The sequence below is a fragment of the Gavialis gangeticus genome, unplaced genomic scaffold, assembly GCF_001723915.1.
Source record: "Gavialis gangeticus isolate Ggan-Ray unplaced genomic scaffold, GavGan_comp1, whole genome shotgun sequence".
Classification (NCBI taxonomy): Eukaryota; Metazoa; Chordata; order Crocodylia; family Gavialidae; genus Gavialis; species Gavialis gangeticus.
Window position 1 is genome coordinate 44,905,321 of NW_017728997.1, and position 2,410 is coordinate 44,907,730.

The 2,410-nt window shown below is 37.7% G+C and overlaps 2 protein-coding genes across 5 annotated transcripts in view; one reads left to right on the plus strand and one right to left on the minus strand.

Annotated features, from left to right (window-relative positions):
* The window catches only part of CENPP (centromere protein P), a 484,341-nt gene that overhangs the window by 252,261 nt on the left and 229,670 nt on the right, over positions 1–2,410 (plus strand). The window lies entirely within an intron of this gene.
* The window catches only part of ASPN (asporin), an 89,056-nt gene that overhangs the window by 66,196 nt on the left and 20,450 nt on the right, over positions 1–2,410 (minus strand). Inside the window, exon 2 of one of the 2 annotated variants that reach the window (XM_019505120.1) lies at positions 260–422. In XM_019505120.1, coding sequence (XP_019360665.1) covers positions 260–416 — 157 coding nt within the window. In that variant the 5' untranslated portion in view covers positions 417–422. Of the gene's footprint in view, positions 1–259; positions 528–2,410 lie in introns of both variants that reach the window. The other variant, XM_019505119.1, reaches the window with a different exon arrangement.

Sequence of the window (2,410 nt, forward strand, 5' to 3'; positions counted from 1 at the left end):
GAGAAGCCCCCATGGCTGCCCTGCCTGGCTCCATCCCCTGCCTAGCCCAGCTTCCCGGCACTTTAAAAAAAAAATACAAGTAAACTTCAACAACAATTAGTTGATATTCTTTAGAAATGTTTAAAAATAATTTAACATTGATCTTCCTGAAAGCTGCTGTTACTTTGCCTCTCAAATGAAGGTTTTACTCACAAATTCATTGTTCATTGAACATTTTCTGAAGAATGTTTTCAGTGTAAAAAAGTAGGTTTATTTTTACCTAGATCAGAGCAATGGACAACTCTCATGTAGCACTGGCATCCAAAAGGGCATACTGGAAATATATCAAAAGGAATGAGTGGTAGAATTGGTTCTCTAGTTGGAAATAGTGAGTTATCGTTGTCATCATCATCTGCATCTTCCATGTCTTGAAGCATGATGTTCTTTAATGTAAAATATGAAGGGCCAATGAGAGGTTTAGCAGAGCATAAAGCGAAGAAGAGAAGCAGCACATATTCTTTCATGTCTTCTCAAGGAGGATAACCAATCTTTGAAAAAATTAACAAAATATAGCTGAAGTTAGAAAGTGTAAAACTATAAATAACTGCATTATACCTTTAGCTTAACTCACTTAATTCCTGAACTCTTTGGCCATAATCAGAGATGCTCTTGTTTGAAAAATGCTCTGGAATTGTTGATGCTGATGCCACATTTCTGTAGTTTATTGAGCTCAGTTAAGAAGTTAATTAGATTTAGTTAATTAGTTAATTAGATTTTGAAGTACAATACTACTGGCTCTAAACTTCTAAAAGAAAGATAATATAAAAGCGCTCCATAATAAAACTGCTTACAAGGACTTGGAATTGCATCCCAGTTTACCAGAGAGAACAAGTTTTTAAAACTTGGCTATGTATGTATAATTGTATCGTTCAGGACAAAATCAAATTATTAATTGATTTATTGGTATAAAAATGTAGCCATTAAAACTCTCTAAACTTTTGCTGATGTTTGAAAAATAAAACATACAATTAGCTGAGTTTTCAGTCGCCAACCATAAAAGACCCCTTTTAACACTGGAACGGCATATAAGGAAACATGATCTTTGTGATGGGCGTATATGGTATAGGTTTGCCTGCGTTACAAACTTCAGTTGTATCTGAAAATGAACTGAAGCCAACAGCATGTTACTTGGAACTGATTTAATATGCATCTGTTTATGTGTTTTACTGTACAGATTGTTGTAGGGCAGCGATTCTAAACCTTTTTAGACTCCAGGCACCCCTCAGAAAACGCCAGCTCTCATATTTTACTCATTTTTGACTATAGAAAAATAATGGAACAGTTCTTTTGTAAAGAACTCAGACCACCAGACATCAGAATTTTTGAGACCAAAAGAATTCCTGTTTACAATTTCTTGGTTTATCTTGTGGACTATGCAGGTGTTTGCACACCTAATGTCTCTAATATCACATAGCATCCTGTGGGACCCTTAAAAGGATTTTGTGGCACCCTGGTGGAGAATCACTGATCTAGGGACTCCACATAGACAGCAGAAGTTTTGCCGACAAAATATGTGCTTGATATCATTAATGTGAGTAGTAGTGTAGCATTAACTACAACTTCAGAGTCTTCTTGGTTTAGTTCCATGTGGCAGTACAGTCTAGAAGTCAGAAAGATGTTGAATCAGTTGAACTACCTTTACGTCAGAGAAATGATTAGGAAAATGTCAATTAAAAAGAATATTTTTATCCACAGCTATTTAGAAAACCAAAAGAAGTCACAAGTTCCCTACCACCTCAGAAAAGGCTTCTCACAGAAAACAGAAACACAGTATCTTACTGTGCCTATGAATATTATGCCATTCATCTTTTCTTGGTATACTTACTATTAGAGTGCTCTTACCCACACCCCTTCATTAATAATTAGGGCAATGGTTTTTAACTTTTTTAGAGTCAGGGCACCTCTCCCTAACTTTTTTGAATTTGGCAGCAACTTAGTTGAGAGCCACTGTTGTGCTGCTACAACTTACCTCATTGGTTCTCAACTAGGTCCATGAGGAAAGGCTGAAAAAAGACAGGGTTACTTAGTCTGGAAAAGAAAAGACTGTGGGGACTGACTTTGATAACAGTTTTTAAATACCTGCAGGATAATTACAGAGAGGATGCAGATATTCTTTTCTCTGTGGCTGTAGGGACAGTACTAGGAACAGTGGTTGCAAAATTCAGCAAAGGAAATATAGGTTGGAGATTAGGAAAAATTTCCTTATTATGTGTGCATCCAGACATACATGGATGTTTGGTTCCCCAGGGACAAGTAGCAGCAGTGCATCCTGGTGCGTGACACGTTACCCCAGGGGTGGTAGGGGAGGCTAGGGCCAACCTCCCCTTACCTGGGGGCCTCCTGGATGGCAACCATGGCTGTTCTGGGGGGG